Below are 25456 nucleotides of genomic sequence, written 5' to 3' on the forward strand. Positions count from 1 at the left end.
GACAACAGTTGTTGAGTGAAACATCCATAATAAGTCTTTATTAATTTAAATTGTGGTTATGAAGAAGTCAGTCAGAATGTTCAATCAATATGTTGTTTAGCTCCCTATTTACCGCATCTCGGCACCTGTCTGTGGCACTGCCTGTGTGAAAATGGCCAGATACATATTACATTGGCAACGGGGATGGGGGATTTGGGGATCATCTTGTCCTCGGCACGAGTAAGACATACGGTGGGCTTGCTAACCTATATACTTTTGTGTAATCTGATTATATCAACATAGCACATAATCAATGCTTTTGTGCAATGAGGCTGTGAGAGCCAAATGCATTTCCCCTTTAATTAGCAGGCAAAAATATATGTATTAGCCAACAATATGTGAACATCTGTGCTCCTGCCTTGTGTTCATTTGGATTTATATTCTGAACAGATATCCTGATTAAAGGGGTAATTAAAGGGGTAATTGTGTCTTCTGGCCAAAAGTTTGCCATGCCTTTGGTCGTACAATATGGAGCTACCTCGTTCCGTCTCTTCCACCACTCATCAAGACACCCACTACGACATGATAAACGCACCTATATCATCTGTAATGTGATGTGTTTCATCAACAACGCAGCACAGCCCCTGGGGGACTGTGGCGGCTGGAGGATGGCCATGTGGTGCCTGATTATCCAGGGAACACGGGGAATTAAATCTGTTGAGAGTACACAACATCCTCCTCCGAGTCTCCTGCCTGTCATAACTTCCTCCAATCTCTCTTCCTTCCTATTGTTTCCCCTCACCTGGCAGCTTTTCAAAGTGTACCTATATATATATATAATGTCTCTGCACCTTGTCTTCACATTTGTCTAAGTGGCACAACCCATGACAAACACTAGAATGTCTCCTTTACTCTACCTTTTCCTCTTCCACGTTCATCCACAGCAAATTGCGTTCTTACAAATCAATCAACACCCGCTAATAGCAGGAGGATGAAGGATCGCTTCCTTAGTGCTCATATCAAAGACAGGACTGTGTGGAAGCTGCTTAGGAGCCGACTATTTACAACAGCCTGAGTTTCAGCCACTTGAGGTATAATTAGCTTCACCATCACACTGAACACAATAATGCGGTAACCTAGATATAGCTTTTAGTACGGGGAGATTTCACTGCAGACTAGGTAACAGGTATCGTTTCGTATATATTGTATTTATGTATTTCATGCCATCTTTTGTTCTACCCATATATCTATCTACCATACCATACTTCAAGAGGACCCATTGTGCTCAATTCACATCTCAGGTGCATCATTTTGTATTTTGGGTTTCTACTAGAACAGGTTTACATGTTTTAATGTTCAAAAAATGCATTACTTTTCTCATACCGGCTGTGCTGCAGCACTTCTTTTCACCCTGTCTGAAACGATCAGTTTGAGCTCCTGCCCGTCGCCACCTCCCGTCCCCACCAAGCCCAGTCTGCTCCGATTGGTCAGCTGGCCCACTGTTGTGATTGGTCAACCAAACCAAACTCTTTGGACTCCACTCCAGCTCCGCTCTAACTAGCTTTGTTCGAGGGCATGCCAAACTAGCCGCTAGGCAGGTATCATGCAAATGTGTTAGTTGGTGACATCACCACGTTACAGAAGAAAAGGCGTGACTTCAAGCGAGGCACTTCAGGCAGTTCAGGAGCAGTGTTTCTGTGGGGGAGAGTAACTCTCTTTGGCGTGGACTTTGGGCTTTGTAACTTTGCAGACCTTTTACCTGCACAAAAACACTATATAACACACTTAAGGAAAGCACAAAAGCATAACAGGTCCCCTTTAATGTGCGATATAATGTGCTATTGTTGTCCTGGTGGGGTCTCCCTTATAAAAGAGATCCAAGATCTTAACCCTGGTTAAATACATTGAATAAAGCAAGATAAGTACAATTGAACAGAATTGGAGCTTTGGTTCGGTGTCGAGGGAGTTTCTCGCCTGTGTCTACACACGGCACACAAAAAAAACCCAATGCCACCCACAGTATTGGGAATTCTGCTCCATCACAAAGACTGCGAAGTCTTCGCCTTATTGGGAACCTTAATCTGCTTTGTTTGTGCATGGAGGGGGGAACTAAGATTCTATTAAAGAGATTAAATTGTTTCCATAGCCAACCCAAGCATCAAAGGCCAACCAAATTGCAGCCCTTTACTTGAGCGGGTTTCACTAAAGTCACTTATTTGTCCATTTCATCATGCTAATGGCAGAAGCTATCATCCCATTATAGCTCCACAGATGAGCGAGGTTAAACAAATGCAGTTTGTTTGAGGTCACACTACCTCCAAGTCAGGTCTCCCTGCTCTCCCCCTGTACATCACAACAAATCATCAGCTTGTCTATAACTACTCTATATCAGCAACCCTGTGAACCCTGCTGCAAAACACCTCTTAACTCACTGGCACTCAAGGCATATTCTGTCTCCTCTCATCTAAAATTCCTTCCCATGCCGCTCTCTGTTATGGAAATAAAATCTAATCGAACTTCTTGGGTTAGCCTAAAATCGCTTTGTTCTTCTGGGGAGTTTGTTACACAGTATGAAATGTCAAGCATCTGACTGCATATTCTCAGTATGCAAAGCCTTGTTACCCTAATAACTGTCTTAAATGATAAACTGAAGGAATAAAATCTTTCAGTATACAGTACCTTCTCCCAACAAAGTCCGCAATAAACAGTGTTCATTTTGTCATAAATGAGCCCAAATGGGTTTTGCTTTTGGAAAACTGATGGAGTTCATTAGCACTCATTGTTTGCAGGGTAGTTACATCAAACACTGACTTGTAAGCTGTGAGACCTTTCAAAATAATAACTCCATCAGGCCTAATAGACTCATATCTCCCAGACATTTCACATAAAGCTTACTGTTCATCACAGTCAACAGAACCTAGCCTCGTTTCTATTACTATTCCGCTGAACGAAGGTCTTTGTCTATAATGAGTCCACATTCCCTAAGCCCTACAGTAACCACACAATCACTTGTGTCAACAAAAGGGAAATCCATTTCATCAGGACGTCCAGTCAGTGCTTCATTACCATACACGAGGGCAACGACTGTACAGCCGCGCAGCCCCGGAGAGCTGAGATGACTGCTGGAAAGATGATTTTCATTATTACTGTACAATAGATAGAGCTTGTTCAATTAAAACATCATCACAGGTCAGTTCATCACTATGACACACTGCATCATAACATAACATTTAAGTGCGTGCATCAGAGTTACAGTATGTAAAGATAATAGGAAACGGCTGCGACACAGAAAGTACGATTTCTGTAACTCATCGTAATCTCTGCCAGTAATGTGGAACTTCATCAGACATGATAAGATCAGGAATCGTTTAGTTCCCGTATACATATACATGTACCTATAAAAACCACTGACTGTCAGCAGGTTTTCCTTGGGACAGTCTAATTTCTATTAGTGAGCATTCAGCAGTGTTCTTTAAGGTCAGGGCCATTACAGTTAAGAGCTTTTTGTCTTTGTCAACTAGCTGATTATTTCCCCAAAAAAAAACAAATTTTCTCTTCACAGTTATTGTATTTTTGCAAGGTTTGGATTTATACCTTATTTGTTTTAATCTCGGAAAGGCTGCTGTTGTTACGAACCAGGTTCATTATAGAAGATGGAAAAGGTCTCTCTGATAGCACCTTAAGGTGATTTGCTAGGATAATGTGTATGTTTTCTGGTTCGGCACTGCTAGTGCTGCCATAAAACATAATTTGGGTATAAACAGTCTAAAATTATTCAGTTCTCTGCCACAATGGGCTTCACATTTTAACAGATCGCCGATGGCTGTCTGACATAATATGTCAAGCAGCGCACACCTACATTATGTTGAGTTTAATGTTTATTCTTGGGCCCATTTAAAAATTGCTACACAGTATATCTATTAGGAAAAGATGAAGGATTGTTTAAAAATGCAGCCACTATGTGTGACATGAGGATACCGTATATTACTCTTACAATAATTAGATTTATGCATACAAGAAATACAAAAAAAATGCTTTCCAGTGGTGGTAGTTCGAGTAATTGTAATAGTGGTTATGAAAAGTGTTCAATTTACTCTTTTCCTCATCCTGCAAATGCAGTTTTAGTTTATACATACAGCTAATTAAAGGTAAGCATTCGCAGCATATCTGCCTATGTAAAGCATAAACGTAGGAACTGATACGAGTCAGCTGTGATAACGTATACGCGCTATCTATGCATCCATACTCACTGTATTATGCTTTACAGTTTAAACAAAAAAAATACCTGAAATGTAAAAAGATAATACTTTGGATAAACATTGAACTGTTAAACTCGTTAATTAAGTCTAAAAATAAAAGGTAGAAAAGATTCACTGTTGCTAACCGAACATTTTGCTTAATTTAGAGTCATGAGACAGATGACAGATAAATTCTAATATTGAAATGATTCTTTCCAGTTAACCACTTCAGCTGAAAGCTTCTAACCATCATCATTGTTACACACACTGCTGAAATGTTAAGTACTTCAGGCTAAGTCTCTTAAAGCTTCTATGAGAGAAATATTTTGTAGTTTAGGAATGAAATGGCATCTCCTCTAAAGTGTTCACTCCATAGTTGCTTAGTTAGAAGCAAACCTTCACCTTAGAAGGACTTATGAATAAACGCCTGGAAATGTAAGGCTGCATTCACACCTGATCCGGCGGTGCGGCAAAAACTTCTTCCCATTCATTTTGAATGGGGTAAGTGTGTTTGGGCTGCGGCTGCATAGGGTTGTAATGGTATAACTGTATCAAGGTATACCGTGGTATGAAAGTTGACGGTTAATAATCTTTATTTATCATAAGGTTATCATACCGTGTACATTTGCTGATCTACAGTATTGAAAAAACTGACGTAAGAAAGTGTGTGAGGTAAAGATACAGTCAGGAGAAGTCTGGCTGCGCTTTCACTCACTATATGTTAATGTTAATTGTTAATGATAACAGGACATCATTTTTAAAACTCACAGCTGGTGTTATTTTTCAATTAGTAGTTAATTTAGCTTGCTATAGTGCTGCTAACATGTAGGCTAACATGCTTTAGTTATATAACATTTTATAGTTACATGCTATTATTAATCAGGTTCATAATTATGTTTATTATAATCCTGTTCTCATTCCTGGTTATTGTAACTAATTATAGTAATAATTAGTATATCCAAACCATGATATTTTCTGAGAAAGTTATTGTACTGTTACACCCCTGTGGTGGCCGCAGGGGCTGCAGGGAAAAAACGCAGTGGCCTAAGGTGGAAAAGTAGAAAACACAACCAATCTTGGAGAAACGCAACCCGACGTCACGCTGCGGTGGCCAATCAGGGAACCGGCGATCCAGAGCTGTACAACCCAGCTCTGAGAGAACAAAAGACGTTAATCGTTGCAGTTAATGGGCCATTAAAGTGACTCTCCCGAATCGCCGCAACGCCCGATCTGGTGTGAATGCAGCCCAACAATGCCAGATTCCTTTTAACTTTTAAAACTAGGGGAGAAATCTCAGTTACTTTAAAATGCATTCAAAATTGTCAATTGAGAGCTACTTTTATGAACATGGCCTCTGGTTCCAACTTGTACATGCTCACAAATATTGAATGAACTGCCCTGGGTTGTAGGAATTGAATTCTCATTTAAAGCTACTCAGCAGACATCACAGTATTTCATTTGAGTTGCTTTGAGGCCCTCTTATATGGAGTGATTTCTCTGTTTAGCAAACAGAGAAATAGTCGGGAGGACACCATTTTATATAAGCACTGATTTTCTAGGTGGAATTTTGACAGAGACTTAGTCACAGTAACGCTGCATTGGATTATCTTATTTCTGCTACAACACTACTACATATTCTGGATTTATTTTAACCACTGCATCCCCTCTGAAGAAACGAGCATAAAATGATCAAATGGAGTGTCAGGTGAAAAAAAAAGAGGCCTACATCCCTCAAAGAAAATACCCTCGCCAGAATGTCTGCTTTATATTCCGTTACTTACTTGTGACATTATGTTGCTCATTACCTGCACCATTACCTATAGTCATTATACATATGAAGCCATTATTGTAAAACCTTGCCACTGCAGGCCTGTAACCGAGTAGCTCATCAGTATTTCTGCTAAGGTGCACACTTTCCTGGGCTCTCGGTGTACATGGCTTGCATTTGTTTGTTTCTGCAACGGTTTACAGTATTCGCAGGAGTAGAGATTAACTGAAACTAAAATGAGGGAACCGAGGAAAACATGGGGGGGTTGGGAACAGAAGCAGGGAGAATGAACTGGTGTTCAAAGAGGGGTATAGAGAGGACCAGTGAATCGCCTGCTGACGACCGTGCAGAGCACACTGCCTGGGGATTGTGCAGAGAAACAGTCAGCAGTCAGGGGTTGATTTCTCCAACCCGCTCCTTTCACCCGTGCTTCACTCTGCCAGTAAAGAGCTAGTCTCACCCAGCATCTCCCCACATTCCCTTAACGGACAAAAGAATTTGCTTCCTCTTTTGTGCTTACAAATACACATTTCCACCACAGCTAAAAGAGAAGCGTACAGCCACATTCTCACTTCTTCTATGCTAATATAGTGTAACATCTGAAACCTTGACTGAGCTCCAAAACCAGCATCTCTGTTTTATTTTGTTAAAAAAAAAATGTGTTTCAAATTCCAAAAACAGCACAATATTGGACATTTTTCTGGGCTATTGGAGAAGCAGATGCTGAAAATCTGTAAGACGCCTTGGAATTTCAAGTTGTCACCTCAAACAGTTCAAAAGAAACATCTGTGAAGGGGGAAGCAGAAAAAAGGGGATTTATCCATCTGAAATGCAGCACCAGCCCAGTCATCTCACCTCTCAAACTTCCTCTGCTATCAGAGATGTCAGCGATACTTCCATAGAGCCACAGTGCCCCCTATAGGTCAACAGATACACAAGCTTTTTGGAGCACTGGACCCATTCGTCTGTTGGTCTATCTGTTAAATGAAAGCTTTACCTGCGCTACAAAACATTTTATTCATCTGCTTTAGAGCACCCGTAACACACACACACTTACACACAAGCAGGCCTCATACTGCAGGCATAGGGGTGAGTCATTTTGCAGCCACTACCTTTAAGTACTCACTCGGAAAGCATTATGTTGTTTTTCTTTTGTTAAGGTCATCCTTGAACCACTAAAATTCCCCTCACTAAATAAAAATAAGACTCTTATTTGATTTGTGCTACTTATTTTCCTTTCCATGTCCTTTACATGACCCCTACAGTAATTAAAAATCCTTAACTTGTGCGAGACAAAGGGAAATAGAAACAGAAGGTGGTGAGACTCCTTCCCTGTGTTCCCGTCTGTATACCCTCTCAATTACTCACAGGCCTGATGGATGAGATCTGGCGTGTGTGCAGCATAAGGCAGGGTGTTTTGAAATGTTTGCAGGGAGGGGGGTAGTGGAAGAAGGGGCTAGGAAGAAAAACAGGGATGCAAACAGAGACTTTCTGACCTTGACAACGATGACTTAAGTTCTGTGTCCACCGGGGAGACAAGTGAGGACCTGACATGAATGACGGGCCTCCTCATGAGCACTGGCAACTGTCTCCAAAGACACAAAGTCAGTTTCATAGCCTAAACATCCCTTTGTATGTGTTTGTGTTAGAAAGAGAGAAGGTGGTGTGGGCTGGGTCACAAACTGCGTGACTGGGAAGGCTCATTCTCCCAAACACTCAATACGGTCATAGACCATTAGCAGTTCAAGCAAAGGGAGACATTTCTCTAAGTGCCAGCCGGATACACACTGACAGCACAGATTCCCATGATTACTCTCCATTAGCCACACCTCGTGAAAAATTATTTCTACCTGGCCATGTTGGCACCCCGTAGGACACAGAGATTAGGTAAACAACATTGACGTTGACCAAACACTGAAGCAGGCTGCAAGGCTGTTCACAATCTGGACACTGGGAGGGGGAGAAATGGAGCTGAAATCGGAAGGAGAGGAAGTTCGCCAGCTGGTTTGTCCCTTTAGTTCACATTTACACCCTGATGGCAGGGAAAACCCTGGCCTTGTGCTGTATCTCTCTCAGAGCTGATACGATTAACTGGACCTTTTAGTGCAGGACCCAATGCAACCCACTCACCGGAGTCATTTCACTGTTCAACAGAGCAGCAAGTTCTCTCAGCCAGGGGCATTGATTTTCATTCTTGGTGTGACAGTGCAACAATCACAAGTTTGCTCAAGAAGTTACCAGTCCTCTGCCATGGTTTCTAATGTACTGTGTGTGTGTGTCAGTGTGTACGTCCATGTATATGCAACTGACACCAGAGTGAGTGAGTGAGTGAGTGAGTGAGTGAGTGAGTGAGTGAGTGAGTGAGTGAGCGAGAGAGAGACAGAGAGACCGAGAGACCGAGAGAGAGAGAGAGAGAGAGAGAGAGACCCTGAATTGCAGTCAAATTGCTGGGAGCATCGCAGCATCACTCAGGGAGGTTATGGCACAGGGTGTGAATCTGCAGAGAGACGGATAGACCCATCGAGCCAGACTCTCCAGGGGCTGAGTGTGTTGTGCAGCACATCCATGGCCTGACAGAAAATCTAATGAAGTGTCTATGCTGACAAGATCCCCAAACAGGAAGCAAAACCAAAAGCCATAGGCTTTATCAATCACTAAGGGAAATGTAAAAAGTAAAAAGCGAATTGTAAATTCATTCTTTGGCATCTCATGCCACATTCTGGTGTTAGTCTGTATGGGTGTATCGTTAAGACAACTCACTCCTAAAACTAACTACTAAAATGTCCCCATTTCATAACAGTAATGAAGAGTCCCGGCAACATTTTAGACCGATAAAAAAAATAAGGATGTGAACAGCAAATCAATTTCACAAGAGAGTACTGGCTTTCACAGGATAGAAAAGGAGAATATGTTGTCATATATTACAACTAGACCTTTAAAAGAACACTAAAGTTGGGAAGAGCGACAATGAAAAAGTATGTCTTTTTAGAGTCTGTCTATAGACCAAGAGCTCAGTGAGAGAATAAAAATGCCACATCTACTTTTCATTCTGGAAAGCCTTGTGCTTGGCAGGCTAAAATATTACCAGAGCACTCAGAGAGTCATTCCCTAATAAATAAGGCAGTGCTCTCCATTAAGGCTTGTGTCTCAGAGAAGCATATAATATTCTCTGGACATTACACACCATTATCCTGCACTGTTGCTGTGCTGCCACAACTACTGAGGTTTCCAATAAGTAGGATGGACCACAACCTCACCCTTAAAAAAAAGTAACCCTCAGAGATTAAAAATAAAGAGTGTTCTTCCTTCAATAAAAATCACTTTGAGTTAAACTTTACAATCATCATATACATGCAGGTACATATGTGAAATTTGACCTCTGCATTTAACCCGCCCTTAGGAGCAGTGGGCTGCTGTGAAGCGCCCGGGGGAACAACTTGGTTTGCGGTGTCTCACTCGAGGACACTTCGACATGTGGACAGTAGGAGCCGCCAAGGATCTACTGCCGCCCTTTACTGATAATATGCAGCTCAGGTTTGTTTTGTTTTTCATAATACATGAATAATGTTGGATCATTCAAATTTAGGACTTTTTTATTTTTATCATTTTTCATTTGTTCCTCTTAGAGCTGCAATGATTTATCGACTAGTTGTTACTATCAAATTAATCACCAACTATTTTGATCGATTAATCGGTTTGAGTAATTTTGTAAGAAAAAAAAAATGTGCTAGCTTCTTAAATGTGAATATATTCTAGTTTCATAACTCCTCTGTGAAAGTAAACTGAATATCTTTGAGTTGTGGACAAAACAAGACATTTGAGGACGTCATCTTGGGCTTTGGGAAACACCGATTGACATTTTTCACCATTTTCTGACATTTTATAGACCAAACTACTAATCGATTAATCGAGAAAATAATCGACAGATTAGTAGACAATGAAAATAATCATTAGTTGCAGCCCTAGTTCTTTTGATTCAAATTTTACCCCAAATAACCCAAGATAAAAATCCATGTCTTGCTCTAGTTTTATTTACACTAATAATTAAAACACTGACCAGAGGTTTAGTTTGAGAGCAATTTAAATAATATCAAATGAACTTGAAGCCAATTTAGTTTTCTTTAACTCTCACCTGGCACAACACACAGCAAAGCTTGAGCCCATCAATTGGCTAATAAATTGGTCACGATTTAATGACTGACAACATAAAAAAGAGCTGCACCTCAACATGTAACCTTGCTCCGAGCACAGAATTACTTTGTACCTGGTAACCTTCTGCGCTGTATAATATGCATGAATGAAAGGTAAACAATGCTACCTGTGTGCCAAGCAGCCCTGCAGGCAAACAATGTTTGAATGGATTGCATATCAAAAAACGTATAAAAGTCAATCTCCACTGGATCATGGTATTCTGCCCTCCGAGGGTCACTGCTCTCATCAAACCTGTGATGACTGCAGTATGAGCAGCTCCATACAACTGAATACCAATTGCCTTTCTCACAGTCATCTCAACCCCTTCAGGTTCTTTATAGCGTTCATAACCAGATTCCCTGTGCACACTAAATTGGCTCCTTTAAAAAATGATCTAATACGGAAAGATGGGAAAGGTTTACAGCGGGTAATGGATTAGGAGTCAACCCCTGTGCATAATTACCACAGTCATCATGATAAGAGAAGTCCCCTCCACTTCGCATCGCTATCTTTACGACCTCATTCTGATCTGAGAGGGATGGTGACTCTCACATGAACTCCATGCCCAGAGACGAGGAGAAAAATTATTATCTTGTATTTGCCGTGTAAAAGCAACAGTAATGACATGCATTACATTTTAAAACTCAGTTTGAGCGTCCTTTCAACTTTTAGTGAACCCTGCAAGTTTCAATGAAACATGCCTTGATTAAGTGTGATAGTCTCCTCTTTCCGTTGATCATTGCCAGACACCAATCCAAAGCATAGACTGTATAAGAAGTGGACATAGTCACCGTGACGTCAGTCATTGGTTTGTGGACTGCTATTTTGAAGCCTTGAGCTCGGCAGTTTGGCCATCACAATCTTGGCCTTTTGCAACCAGAAGTGACAGGAGAGGGTGGAACCATGGGAGCTAATGCTGCCTTCCATTTGAACCTTGAAGTCGGAATTTCCAAGTTCCCAGTCGGAAATTTCAACTGGAACGCCCCCCAAAGTCGGATTTCAAACTCGGAAAGTCAGACGAACCTCACCAACCCCGACCGCAAAATCTAAGATGGCTGCTCCACGCATCAACGGTAAAAAATGTGTAGTAAATACTGTTTACTAGCACTTCTGTCTTATTTGTGTCTCATTAAATCAGTCGTACACACAGTACTGTTCAACTTCAATCAACTGGTATTGCTAACAATGGCTAACCTGGCTGGGGCAAACCCCATCAAGTTTTCCGACTTGTTGAACAGAGTCAACTCGGGTGTGACGTCATTCCCAGCTCCGACCTCCACGGTAAATGAAACGCAGCGCAAGTACGACCGAACACAGAATAAGACATTTGGGCAACCAAAATGTTACAATTGGCTTTCATGAACTGAAAACACACTGTGAAAGGATTACAGTTGTCAGATGAAAACATTGACAACACCCAGACCGAACAACGCCGTGGTAGCAAACTGTCAATCCCAAGGTAGCCGAGCCCTAAAGTATACCCTGCTTTGTTGTCTATTTTACTCTTAATGGGACCATAATTTACTAAATGAACATCATGCTGTATTGAAGAAGACTTGAAACTAGTGATTGAGAGCATAAACTCATGTTTACAATGTTTACTGAGGTAATAAATCAAGTGAGAAGTAGGCTCATTTTCTCATAGACTTCTACACAATCTGACTTCTTTTTGCAACCAGAGGAGTCGCCCCCTGCTGGCTATTAGAAAGAATGTAAATTTAATTCACTTCCTCATTGGCTTCACTTTTCAGACCCGGAGGTTCCCTACTGATCCATTTGGCATATATGCCAAAAACTTGGGCTACCAGAGGATCAGGGATATTGGTGGATATTATCAATATTACTGAACAACACAGTATCGTCACTTGCATGCTGAACATACTACAACTATTATACAAAAGAGGAAAATGCATCTTGTAGAAGAATTTGGGCAGAAGTCTTCTATACTCGGAGACAATACCCATGACAAAACAGTCTGCAGCACTGCTAAAATGCAATCTAGACAGTGTACGGAGTAAAAATGAGATCAACTGAGAGGTGTGTCATACACATGTCACTTTCATCCTTTAAAAATAGTAGGAAGAGGGTTACAGGGAGCATGGGTATAGATCTAACAACGTTTTATTCACAGTGGTGGTGGCAGACCAATGGAGACTCACTAATGAGTAGGCTGAGCTGGGCCATCTGCCGGGGCTGGATGCTGCAGCCCAAGCCACCTTGTCATGATACGGCCATCCTGCCCTCCACCCCTGCAGTTTACCAATTGTCACCACAGCCCCTTCTGCCCTGCCCTCTCCAGGCTCTCACCCAGGTGACAGTTTGAGCACCTTCTGTCCAACCTCCAGCCAAACAGAATTAAGGAAGAATTAAAAACTCAATGAGCCTAATAATTAAACTTTAATGGAGGACATAAAGCAACTTGACACCCTCTAAAAGCTATAGGCAGCCACCATAACAGTAGTACCAAGCTGGCCTGTGCCCCTAAAATTACACTCATTTCTCCTTTGCAACCAACATATTGCTGCTGTCATGACAAAACCTTGTTGCACAAACTTGTAATTGGCTCTGAAAATATATTCAAAATGTTATGCGAAATAAAAATAACAAGCTAGAGACATGGCGGCTTTACTTGCTTCGTGAAAAGTTGACATTTGTGGAGTCATTGTTCATTTCCATGAGCTACAGAAAACCATAATGCTAATGCAGTCTGAAAGGTAAGAAATCACCAGTTACGCTGTGACGTACATAATGGCCTGTATCATAATACATAATGACCAACATATTATAATTTCATCTCACATTACGGTATCTAGGGCGGAACGATTTTGAAAATATATGTAATTGCGATTATTTGACTGATATTGCAATTGCGATATGATTTGCAATATTAGAGGGAACGATGATCATCATCATTATTCATTTTCATTGAAAAACATATTATAATGATTATGGTGTGATTTTTGCAGGGTTCTTTACCCAAAAAAATATGTTTTCTTAAGTCTTTAGAGTATGATCTGTAAACCAGGACATCTCTGCAGCATGACAATATTTAATTTAAAATGGTATTTCGACACATATTTTGCCTTTAACAAATATTGCGCATCCTGCAATTTGAAAATTGCAGTAGGCCATATTGTTTTTTTGATAAAATTTCTATTAATTGTGCAGCCCTAGTATCATATTATATATTTAAGCTGAATAGTTCGACTGAAGGAACAAACAGTCCTAACTCTGCAAGCAGCCAGGAGGCAACAACCTGCTCCTGTGGTTGTTCTTCAGTTCACATCCACTGAACACACTAAAGGGTATAACAAGTAGCCTGAATATGTGAAGAGCAGAAAATGTATTCCTTCTTTCATACATTTTACACAACAACCTTCACACTTACCTACAATTTGCATAATTAGTATCGCTGCACTTCATGCTTGAAATGTTTATTAATCTGTAGGCTAATACGTTCTGGTGCTCAAAAAGTCCCACACTTGATAGGCAGCGGTCTACTGGTGCCAACCCTAAATGAAAAATAGCACGAGAAAATGGAAGTACTGCAGGCTAGAGATAGGAAGCAGTGAACAGATGAAAGGCAAGAAGTTGAACAAACTATCCAAAGATCTTATCAAACTGCGTTGCCCAACATCCGCAGCACTTGTTCACATGCAGCTCAGAACTGTGTTACTCACTAAAATTTGGACAAGAGCCACTACAGCCAGAGCATGTCCAGCCTATAGTTATAATAATGTTTTGTTACCAATGACAAAAAAACATGGTCTGGAACAATCCATTCACATTCAGAGTTACCTTCACAACATACTACTGTTGTTGAGCAGAGCTGTCATAGGTGGTGAACAATGTTCTTATCAGTCCCACCACCTGTACAAAGACAACGGCTCCTGCAGTATGAATAGAGCAGCAACTGCTGAGACCTTCTAGTCTATATATAAAATATAAAAGGCTTCAGCAATTCCTTCAACCTTTCAGACCCTCTGACAGCCTGCTAAACAGAATGAATTACCTCCCGGCCAACATGTAGCTCAATCAGAGCCTGGACGTCTGGCAGCATTAACTGCTGAAGTGAGCTGCCTGCATTTGCTACAATATGTTTAAAAACAAAAACGTGCAATGCTGCCTCCTGAACCTCATTTCCATTCTCATATGCTCTATGTCACTTAATAAAACCACTGCTTACCTTATTCACTCCTTGATTTGTTTAAGATATTGACTGTAAAGAGCATCAACCGGCAACAAAATTGGGTAAAAGTGCAATCCAATACCTGTCAGTCTATAAAATACATACCACCTGCATGTGTGCTCAATGACTCTTACACTAAATAAAATACAAATCAAGACTTAATATCTCTTTACAGAGCTTAGATATAGCATACAACAACCCAATTCAGAGATGTAGCAGCTATCACAAAACTCAGTACAAACAACAAACTGAATTGTATATTATCAGCTCAAAGTGCTACATTTGTAAAGGTCAAAATATCGATAAAGCAAGACAATTGCGATGACATTTAGGTGTGTGTGTCAGGTGTCTGTGTACTAAACCACATATTTGTCTTTTACATGATGCTGACGATGATTCAAAGTGTCATGTCACCTTATCCTCATCAGGACGGGTATTTACATAATAGATTAAATTCATTAGCCTTATCCAACAGAGCAGTCTGTTTTTCACATCTATTAATCTTGCATAAATTAGAGAGTATTAATTTCACACGAGATGCACACTGCTTAGTAGACTGTAATGTGTGTGTGCGTGCGTGTTTGCAAGTACTGCATGAGGAAGGAAAAGTTATGAAACACAACTGCAGGAAGCCAAGTACACCATGTTTAATATACTGCTGTTATACAGCTATATGGTGTGGGACTATCACATATATAGCTGCAAAACTGTCTGCAGAAGCAACAGGTAAAGCAATCTTTTAGCACCTCTGACTATGTGTGTAGGTTGTGAGCACACTGCAGAAAATTACATAACAGTAGCACAAATCCCTGAAAAAAGGCATTTCTGCTAACCTACTCTCTGATTCTACATAGCAAATCTTTACAAAACAGCAGTATTGGACATGTTACCATTAATCATAACAGCATACACCGCCAACAAAATCAGAATGAATTCAGTCATTAAGTTAATTTGCACTTTGAGCCAGAAAGAGCTGGAACTGCAAATAAGTTGAGCAAGAAAGGGTTAGAACATAATCTCGCCACTGTATTTCCACCTATGGTAAGTCAGATGAAAGAGAGCACATGTCCAGTTTAACATTTGCCTCAGTCACACTCATCTCTTGTGCAATGCCTCAAGAACCAGCACTTTCTGAGTCTGAACAGTAGAGGGCAGCCAAGGACAATTTAATAGCCGAGCTGCCTTCAAGCAGCAAACACTATCACCATCCAACAGCTCCCAAAGGTCAAAGGGCAGATCCTTACCAGCATTGACGATGGCATCCAATTCCAAGACGGTGATATCTCCTTTGTAGAGAGATACTTTATCGCTCGGCCCTCCTCCGCCTGTCAGCTCCTTCCCTTCCTCTATGTCGTTGGCTGAAATTTAAAAAAAGATCATTTCAACTCATTGCATTCATTAAAAATAAATAAAATATAGAGACACAGAGCAGATTGATGAATGTTCTCAAATGTACTTGAAAGGATAAAATCTTCAGTTAAATGTGATGATGTTGATGGAGAAAAAGAGTCAACTCATCCATTATTACAGTTCCTATATAGCAATACTTCATAGAAATTCATTTAAAATGCAATAACAGTGGACAATACTGTACGTACTACACTATCAAGACTCCAGTGGACACTGAATTTTAATTCAGAATTTGCATACTCTCATTTGTATTCCTTCCTTCTTTCATATTGTAAAACAAATTGAATTGTGTGATGCAAATGTTGTAATTTTTATGAACGAATATATTCTGTAGATAACAAGCCAGGCCAGTTTAGCAATGACTATTATATTCCTCCTTTAAGAGTTGAGCCAAGAGATGCTAATAACCGAGGAGCTGGGAATCGGCAGTTCTATTTCATACTGGTTCTTAAGGAAAATACATCAGCTAAGAGCCTCCCAAACTGCCATGAAAAGTTATTTTACCTTGTTTAATTTAATGTAGAGAAAAATACCACACCAGATGTGTGCACATCACTCTAAATAAGTTGCCAATCTACCTCACTTCACTGAACATCAATTGTAGTCTGTTGGTTTTATGTCAGTGTCAGACAAATTGCCACCACCATAAACTACTGTGTGTTTTAAAGCTCTTGCGAGCTTCCTGCTTGCATACATTCAGGGTCTGAAATTAGCACTCGCCACCCGCCAAATGCGGGTAAATTGTTGGCAGTGGCGGGTAAAATCGGTAGGGATGGGAACAGAGTACCGGTTCACGTTAAGAACGGGTTCTTACTTGTCCAATTCCTTGGTATCTCATGCTTCTGTGACTATCGATTCCTTGGTATTTATGCTTTCCGACAGTTGCATGCACAATGACACATATGCACGCTGTATCATGTTTCAGTTTGTTTTGGACCAGAGCCATGGTGCAGAGAAAATAAAGCGCTCAACAGCATGGCGCTACTAAACCTGAGGAACGCGCCCTATTGTTTTCCCTGATAAAGCTTCACTGGGAACAAAAAACCTGTTTTGAAATCAGAAGGAGGAGAGTTAGTTACGTTACCTGTTAGCAGAACAGTCCTGCTTTGATAAATAATGGAGCTACTAATATTAATGGAGGTGCCATTGAGTTATTATTATAATAAAGCGTTCAAACGCTGCTCAGGAAAAATATTTAAATAATCATAATCATTTGAATGGTTTATTTTTATGCAAACAACCACTATAGATGACAATAACAAAGTACAGTACTGTACTTTGTACAGTACCCTCTCTGCCCCGAAAAATAGGGCTCCCCCGGAAGCTACGGTGTAATTCGAACACTGTAATTTACCATGTATATAATGTTTTTTTGTGTAAAATATATTGGTAAGTTGAATGACATCAGATCTAAAATGTTATTCCTTCATTTAGCGCAGAGATTTCAAAAGACAAAAAAAAATAGTTGCCTGCCACAGTGGCAGGCAGTGAAAAAAGTTAAAAGGATTGAGTCCTGAACCCTGAAATGGGTTAGCATTTTAGCACGCCCGGTTCCCTCGTCTCGTAGTCAATGGTTTGTTTTTTTAATGGGTTGTTGGTTAGTTGACTGAAATAAGGTCTATGGTTAACACAAGCTTAAGAGATTTAAGAGAAAATAAGAATTTAAAATACGTTAGTAAATATCCCACTTGTGTATTTTGAAGCTTTTATGTGTCTTAAAAAAGGTGGTTGCTAAGTAAGGGATAATGTACAGCAAGCTGGTCATTGTTGTGAAAGAATCTCCGACAGGGCGATGCTCGTTGTGTACACTTCCGCTCATGCAACCATGGTGTAGTTCGTTTATAGCCTAACATAAACTTTTTACTTCTGTGCCATTCACACCTCACCAATCATAAAAGTGGTGTTCACTTGTGAAGATTATCTTGCTGAACAAAACGTGTAAGTAACAAAAACGTCTGTTTGCCACAGTGCTTATTTTCTGCAATAATCCAAAACCCAATGGAAAAATCCCAATGGCTTTTTGTCGAGGGAACCCAGGGCTATGCTAACACACTGCCTGGCCTACAAAAATGCATCATCATTGCACCACTCTGCATCGAAACTGGCTTCCTGGGTCGCAATATTATGAATCCTACGATAGCGAAGGCATGACCCGCCCTACTCTGCCTCTGATTGGAGTATAGGCTCGTTGGAGATGTACTGCGCCGTGCCTTGAAAGTGGACGAGATCAGGCGGCAGCAGCAGGATATTTTGCAAATCTACTTTATTGTTTTTGTTCTTTTTATGTCTGCCTTGTAAAGCACTTTGTAATTGCTTGTTCTGATAAGTGCAGTATAAATAATATATAAATAATAGAAAATATTTATATTTTATACTGACTGTTTGATAAAATATGCTATAACCAAGTTGCAACTTTAGGAAGTCATTACCAATTTCAGGCAAGCACCTCCAGCACACGGAAAAATACATTCACAGCACACTTGTGTGCAGAATTATAGTGCTTTCTCTATATAATCATACAAATATAAGTGTGCACAAAAATGGGCATTATTTTTTGGGCTGGGGTGTGTAAACAGTACCATTATGTGTCAGTTTATCAGCCGCACCTAACTCAAAAGGCATTCAGCAACAATAAGCGGTTTCTCTTACGTCTATTTTCCTCTCTCCAGGATGTGATCTTGTCCAGAGATATAAAATCTTGACGACGATACTCCTTGCGTCTCTCCTCCCGATCTAGACGGAGCTGTCTCTCTGTGGAGGAAAGAGACATCATACATTTATTAAGCGAGAATAAAGCTGGTGCCATTGAAGAATAAAATCAGGAAATAGATTTGGCACTGGAACAGATAGCTAATAATGTAAAATTCATTTCCAGTTAAATCTGTTTTTTTTTTTCTTTTCTTAATGTCTTTGAAACTTTCTCTCAGTCTATTTCCTTTACTTCACCTGACTATCACCCATAAAACAGTTGCTGGTCCTGCACCAACTGATGTTGGCCTCTGACCAGACTCCTCCTTCACTGCTCACCTGGTACTGCCATCATCATCATCATCATTATCATCATCATCAGTCATGTCTCACTGCTCCAGCTCCACTCCTTCCTGGCTCTCTAAATTGACTATGAAAAATGTGATCTTAAATAAAGTGATATTAAATAAAGTGATTCTGCTTCATGCATTAAAATCCCCTTTTGGCTAGCACGGTCAAAGTGCAGGATCAGCAATGAAAGAGCACTACTGGAGCTGGTAGGGATTCTGAGTCTTGCTCAAACACACTTCAGTCGTGTAGGTGCTTGCCATCCAAGACGTTTCTACCCCACTTCTCAGCCATGTGTCATGGAGACCCAAAACAAGGCAGGCTCTCATTCCAAACAGACACCTCACCACCATTTGATTTCACTCATTAGTCCCTCTTCTTTGGTTATGGGTGTGTTAATTAGTGAAACTGGCTGTTGCGTGGATTGGCTGGAATGAAAATGTGCATACTGTCTCCATGGCACCACTGCACTATGAAGCCTTGTTGCTTCATTGCACCCTGAACTTTTAAACTGTGCATGGAGAAAGTTATTTTGTCATGACTACCTACATTTCCTTTTTTTACAATTGCAAACACACATTTCTTAATACTGAGTTGACAAACCTTGTTGCACAATCAGCACAACAGTAGTCAATGTGGATTAAACTGTTGATGACTTTTCATTGTTTGGACACAAAATGCCCAAACTGTGTATTTACATGTTGCACGTTTACATACTATTGTAAAAACTGTTACATTTATGTTCAAAACCTAATATAACACAGAATTACTGCAATTTACTACACTCTGCTAAATTTACATCTAAAAAAAATAATAGAAGTGCATGAACTCATAATTGGGAAATAAAACACTGAGCAACTATTTTCATTCCCTGATGACTTCTATGAAAGACCTGTGTCAGGTGAGGAAAGAAGTGAGGCAGAATCCACAACGTTTTGTTATTGTATGGGACGATGTGGCGTTTCACCATTCTCTTCCAGTCACAGAGTGGTTTAAGGCTGGTTTATACTTCTGCATACCCTACAACATAGCTTGATGTGCCCATCCCCAGAAATGTATCTACCTGTCACGCCGACACAGACCGCAACAACTGTGGCTGCGTTCCGAGTTGTATACTTTTTCTTTTAACTTTTAGTACATACTGCAGCTGCCCTTACAAAGTCTGTACTGTTGCATCCAGTATGTATACAATTAGGACATACTTATTCATCAGAACATTGCGCAATGAACTTTGACCCCTCTTGCTCATATATCCGCTGCGCACAGGATTGTGAGTCAGATTAACCAGAAAAGCATGCTGGCTAGCATACTGCAAAATGCGACTGGATGCAGTAGGACATCCTGGCATTTCCTCCTACGCATTTCTGGCCATCTCTGAACTCCTCTCCTTCCCTCTTTTCTGCGTTGCAGTACTTTCAGTAAAAGTAACTGTTATTCAACATTTATTAGCTGCGTCGCTAATAGTGACGAGATCTAACTCCAACATGATCCGCTCAGTTTCAGTCACCATTGTTTGAAATACACAAAGAAACTCAACAAGTGATATAGAAACCCCACCGCAGACACACAAGTATAAATGCTCACAACGGCGCAGGCTGAGACGCTGCGTAGAGCCCAACTATAAATCAGCCTTTACAGGCCTTTCCAGGATGGTGTCCCTTTTCTTTCTACCTTACTAATTAATTATTTTCCTCTTGGAGGCAGAACGGTTATGACCAGCAGCCACAGAATCAGACATCCCTCGTGGATGCAATGAATGCTGGATGTCTGGACATATCTGCAGAAGATTGGATCAGGCATGCAAAAATATTCTTTCCCAGGTGTATTAGAAGAGAGGACAGAAGGTGTGATGTCGATGAGAACTGACGAATGCAAAAGACAGGGATGACTAGCACTGTTGTATTTTTATACAGTATCTGTAGATATCCTATACAAATTGTGAATATGTATAGTTTTATATTGCATTACTGCAACTACTTTAGTTTCATTTTGTGCACTTAGAATTACTCTATGCAACAATGGCAAACAAATAAAGCTACTACTAGTTGCCTAAGCTGCTGTGTGTTATTCGTTTTACAACAAATTCCAACATAATTGGCTGACATTAGTACATCACACAGCTGCTGCTTCACCTTTGTACTGCTGTATCACTCTTGGGTCCTCACAGCTTGTGTCCTCATGTTCATCTCACTGACTGCAAAAGAGCCTCAAACAGCTACTGTTTCTCCAAACAACACTAGGCTGTTCTGCAAAACAAGCTTCATCCTAATTACGTGCTTCACTGTGAAATCTTTGCCAAATAAATACCCCAGTGCAGTGCTCACGGTGTAGACTTTGGTCAATTAAAACATCCCCTCTATAAAAGCAAAACTGGATGGGATATAGCACTAAACAAAAGCATCCTTTTGGCTCTTTACAACTAAATGTTGAGTCTTTGATGCTTTGCATAAAATAATAACCCTAAAATACATCATAAGAACTTTGTACTATTTCTTAAAAATGGACTTTGAGTTATGAGACTTGCCTCTTACACATATGATAGGCTAAAATATTGAGGATGACTATATTTTGGTAAGAAATACAAAGATCTTTAGGTCATCTTTAGGCAACATCCTGCAGTAGGTCAGGCTATAATTAAAGGTATTTCTGCAACGAGGGATATCCATTCTATCCCTTATGTATTTTCTCTCCCTCTTGCCCACTCCTGCCATTCCCAAGGCTGCTTTTATTCTACATGGATGAATAAAAAGGCAGTTCTGAGGCTGAACACAGCAAAGCTCTCTGGACCACACTACAGTGCTTTGTCACTCTGCTGAACTTATAGTGGTTGAAGAATTCAAAAGCTTAGTTTAGATGCCATGAGAACAGGATGGGCACAAAATGTGCTTTATTCATATTACTAATATGAGTAACAAGATTGTTTTACTGGAGCCGCAGCATAAGTGATGCTAAGTGATGATTTTTCTGTACTTTATGAGTTCTGCATGGGAAGGCCAGGACCAAATTCTAGTGATAACAAAACGAAAAAGGAGATGTGACTGCCATGTAGTCTTTTATATACTCGTGTTTCCTTATTTAGTTAATTTTGTTTATGAAAACTTCAGAATAGTCTGCAACCTGGCAAAACGCAACACACAACTTGCAGTAATGTATCTTTGTTGGTGCTACATTTCACCCAGCCTACACGCTAGCCCCCATGGGTCAAACACTATTTGAAAAATAATCACATTAAATTCCTTCAGTTTCAAAATTTCTTTCACATTTTGATTTGCCTTGATCTCCTCTTAACGCAATTTGAGCTAGAGGGAATATGAAATCTGATTTACTTTGATGTTCACTCCACGCTGCTACCTGCTCCAACTGGAAACGGGCCGGCTAAGATTAATTATTACCTTTGCTCGGAGAATTTAAAAGACCATTATAAAGATTTTACCATACACTCCAAAAAATTAGTCGTGAGTCAACGGGCTTGATGGCGAGACACTGACTGAACTGCGGCATTCCACAAGAGAGACCATGAAATTCTCAATAACTCGCCAACAATGATTATAAACTATTATTGTTTCAGTTATTAAATTAGGCCACATCCATGCTGAGCAGAGGCCAGGACTGCCAATGTAATATGATGAGGAATACGGTTCAATCACATACAGTAGCACTGTATATACCTTGACATGTCATAGCAGGGAGACCACAGGTGGAATGAATATTATTAATGATGGCTGCAGTCCATTTGGTTTTTGCATGATTATAAACTATTATTGTTTCAGTTATTAAATTAGGCCACATCCATGCTGAACAGAGGCCAGGGCTGCCAATGTAATATGATGAGGAATATGGTCCAATCACATACAGTAGCACTGTATGTAACTCTTAGTTCTTTTAAATCAAAGCTTAAAACTTTCTTGTTTGCTGCTGCCTTTTATTAAACCAGATAATGATCTTATACTGCACTATAACTTTTACTCTTGTGTGTTATACTCTATTTTAGTTTCGATCCTAGCTTTTATTTTCAGCTTGTTTTTATTTTCTAATATTTCATGTTTTTATAACTGTTTTAATTATGTCTTAATGTTCTTTTGCACTTTGTCGCAATGTTCTTGAATGTAGCACTTTGAATTGCCCTGTTGCTGAAATGTGCTATGCAAATAAAGCTGCCTTGCTAGTGTATATACCTTGACGTGTCATAGCAGGGAGACCACAGGTGGAATGAATATTATTAATGATGGCTGCAGTCCATTTGGTTTTTTGCAAGGCCCTTGTATTGCGCATGCGCAGACATAAATTGACAAGGGGAATGGAGCCATCACTAATTAGTGTGATTGATTACACCTGTGCTGTAGCTACCTGCTCTGACAAGTGGAAACCATGGCTCTACTGTGTCAATAAATTAGTAAGTTATGAATATAGATAGGGTTAGCATGTCTTTTTTGGCCCTTTTTAAAGCACAACAGGTCTATCCTGTAGCCTACATGTATCTGAAACTGAAAGCACTTGGAGTCAAATAGGCGCGTTTCATTTTCTAGCATCTTCACATACAGTAGCACTGTATATACCTTGGCATGTCAAAGCAGGGAGACCACAGGTGGAATGAATATTATTAATGATGGCTGCAGTCAATTTGCAAGGCTCTTGTATTGCGCATGCGCAGACATAAATTGACAAGGGGAATGGAGCCATCACTAATTAGTGTGATTGATTACACCTGTGCTGCAGCTACCTGCTATGACAAGTGAAAACCATGGAAAACAATGTCAATAAATTAATAAGTTATGAATATAGATAGGGTTAGCATGTCTTTTTTGGGCCATTTAGAAAATTATAAATAACCACGTTTTTTAAACTATTAGACACTCCTTGTTCCTTTGTTTTACTATACGGTGGTGCTGTTTGGCTATACAGGGGATATTTAGTATAGCAGAGAAGGTTTGTTAACTCTACTGTTGGTGTATCACACAGGTGGAATGATCATTAATGATGGCTGCAGTCAATTTGCAAGGCCCTTGTATTGCGCATGCGCAGACATAAATTGACATGGGGATGCAGCCATCACTAATTAGCGTGATTGATTACACCTGTGCTGTAGCTACCTGCTCTGACAAGTGAAAACCATGTCAAAAAGAAAAAGCGCTACTGTGTAAATAAATGATGAATATAGATTTATTAAAGGGTTAGCATGTCTTTTTGTTGGCCCTTGTTAAAGCACAACAGGTCTATCCTGTAGCCTACATGTGTCTGAAACTGAAAGTCAAATAGGGGAGTTTCATTTTCTAGCATCTTACGCAACTTTCACTTGTGTGTTTGAGAAAGAGAAACAGCCATTTTGTCATTTAGAAAATGATAAATAACCACGTTTTTTAAACTATTAGACACTCCTTTGTTTCTGTTTGGCTACAGGGATATTTAGTATAGCAGAGGAGGTTTGTAACTCCACTGTTGGTGTATCACACAGGTGGAAGGCAGGATATTTAGGGAGTACTTTAGCAGGTAAATAAGATCTTTAAGGGTAAAAATCCTCCTTGCATGTAAGCTAATAAGCAGGCGAGAGATGCACCATGTGAGTGACTGTCAAGCATGCATATAACGGCAGCAAAACAGAGGCGCAACATCAGTATAACATCTGTATAGTGGGTACCGAATAGTAAGTGTTGTCACAGCAACACGGAGGAGACAGAAAGAGTGGCTGTCAATCTCCTGGCATGGTTGAATATCATGCTGTCTGCCATGGAGATGCTGATAGCCTCATTCATCCACCACCACCACAACAAGCCTTACCTTTCTCAGTCTTCCAGTCCTTTTTCTTTTTGCTCATGCTGCCGGTATGGTTTGACTTCGAATGGTTGTTTTTTGACTGTGGCAACCCCAGGCTCACAGTGAACAGTTCTCCTGGGAGGGGGGAAACTGAGATGTAGAGAGTGAAGCAGCTTCTGGACGGGGGTTAGTCTCACCTGTGTGTTGAAGCTGTCAACATTTCTATGGACCCTCCAGTACGGCTCAACCTAGCGTGAGTGCAGCCGTAAATTTATGTGTACACCAATCCTGGTGATGTGATTGGCTGTGCAGAATGGGGAAGTAGGTATGTGATTGGTCGAGGTGGTGTGTCAATCATGTGAAGGTTCCACGCACAGGAGGGGAGACCGGGGTCGGTTGGTCCGGAGGTCTGGCTCATCCTTCTGGAAGTGTGTGGTGTTTTGGGGTGTTTGGATGGTAACGACGCCGGGCTACTGGAGTCTGCTTTGAGACACTACAAGTAAACAGTCCAGTAAATAATAAAAATAAAATAAAAATAAAAAAATATATATATATATCCAATAAAAAGTATATATATACTTTTTCATAGGTTTATTTTTGGCAATAAAAGACTGTTTTTTTGCAATATTTTGAGTTAAAATTTGACCCCACTGCAGAGAAGAGTCTATGCTTTGAGACACTACAAATAAACAGTCCAGTAAATAAAAAAATAAAAAAATATATATAAATATATACATATACATACATATATATATATATAATTAAATTATATATATATATACATACATACATATATATATAACTTTATAATATATATATAATATATATATATTTACATATATATATATTATATATATACATTTTAGGTTTATAGGTTTATTTTTGGCAATAAAA

General features: G+C 40.0%; 1 protein-coding gene across 2 annotated transcripts in view; it reads right to left on the reverse strand.

Moving 5' to 3' along the window:
- macrod2 (mono-ADP ribosylhydrolase 2) overlaps positions 1–24825 on the reverse strand; it is a 455425-nt gene extending 430600 nt beyond the window's left edge. For both annotated transcript variants that reach the window (XM_074646542.1, XM_074646541.1), the window contains exons 1-3: positions 24587–24825; positions 18425–18526; positions 15610–15723 (exon numbers count right to left, since the gene is read on the reverse strand). In XM_074646542.1, the coding sequence (XP_074502643.1) occupies positions 15610–15723; positions 18425–18526; positions 24587–24623 (253 nt within the window). In that variant the 5' untranslated portion in view covers positions 24624–24825. The remainder of the gene's footprint in view (positions 1–15609; positions 15724–18424; positions 18527–24586) is intronic.
- Between the last annotated feature and the right edge of the window lie 631 nt (positions 24826–25456).

The sequence above is a fragment of the Sebastes fasciatus genome, chromosome 9 (genome assembly GCF_043250625.1).
Source record: "Sebastes fasciatus isolate fSebFas1 chromosome 9, fSebFas1.pri, whole genome shotgun sequence".
NCBI lineage: Eukaryota > Metazoa > Chordata > Actinopteri > Perciformes > Sebastidae > Sebastes > Sebastes fasciatus.